Source organism: Phytophthora parasitica (assembly GCF_000247585.1).
Source record: "Phytophthora parasitica INRA-310 unplaced genomic scaffold supercont2.21, whole genome shotgun sequence".
Lineage (NCBI taxonomy): Eukaryota > Oomycota > Peronosporomycetes > Peronosporales > Peronosporaceae > Phytophthora > Phytophthora nicotianae.
In genome coordinates this window covers 627,231-627,868 of record NW_008649007.1, presented here as the reverse complement: position 1 = coordinate 627,868, position 638 = coordinate 627,231, and the positions used below count along the sequence as shown (strand labels likewise).

At 43.6% G+C, this 638-nt stretch overlaps 1 protein-coding gene across 1 annotated transcript in view; it reads left to right on the top strand.

Moving 5' to 3' along the window:
* The window catches only part of PPTG_22701 (hypothetical protein), a gene marked incomplete at its 5' end in the record, with an annotated part of 2,347 nt that overhangs the window by 435 nt on the left and 1,274 nt on the right, over nt 1–638 (top strand). The window contains 2 exons of the mRNA XM_008905822.1: nt 116–171; nt 215–299. Coding sequence (XP_008904070.1) covers nt 116–171; nt 215–299 — 141 coding nt within the window. The remainder of the gene's footprint in view (nt 1–115; nt 172–214; nt 300–638) is intronic.

Sequence of the window (638 nt, the reverse complement as noted above, 5' to 3'; positions counted from 1 at the left end):
CGATGATCTCGATGTTAACTGGGCTGATTTGGATGGTATCGCCATCGCATAATCGTATTCTTGCTTATTTCGATGGAAGTGTCAGGTAGTGTACACAGTTTAACACTTCGATTAGGTAGTGTCTTGCCTCAGGCTAGTTGCCTGGCCAAGATCCATTTCACTGAAGACAAAGTAGCTCAAGGCTACTTAACAGTAATGTAAGGCTATATACCAGGACCCTCCTTGAAGATATCTCCTGGGCTTGCGACATGTACCCACCACCGTCTGACTCCAAAGAACTCCATAGGTTAACAGGTTCAGTAGGCGATTATAAGTTTGCTGGCACAACTGCGGCTATTGCTAGGCTGCATGTGTAGAACTATCCTCCCTACCATTAGTAAATAGTAAGTTGGTTCGGCGTAAATTCAACGAATGATTTTGTTGGTTCAAGCTGTATACGAATATGCTCTAATGAAGATTTTGTTTGAGATAGTTTGGCCAGTTGTCCAAGTTTCTGTGCTGAGTTGACAGGAGCATAATTTTTCTATAGTTCAACGTCCTAAAGATGAATTTTACTGGACTCCTGGATGAACAGGGCGCTGCTTCCACTCATTTTTCGTTTGCCACGTTAACGCATAACCCCTCTGCATGGGTACCTC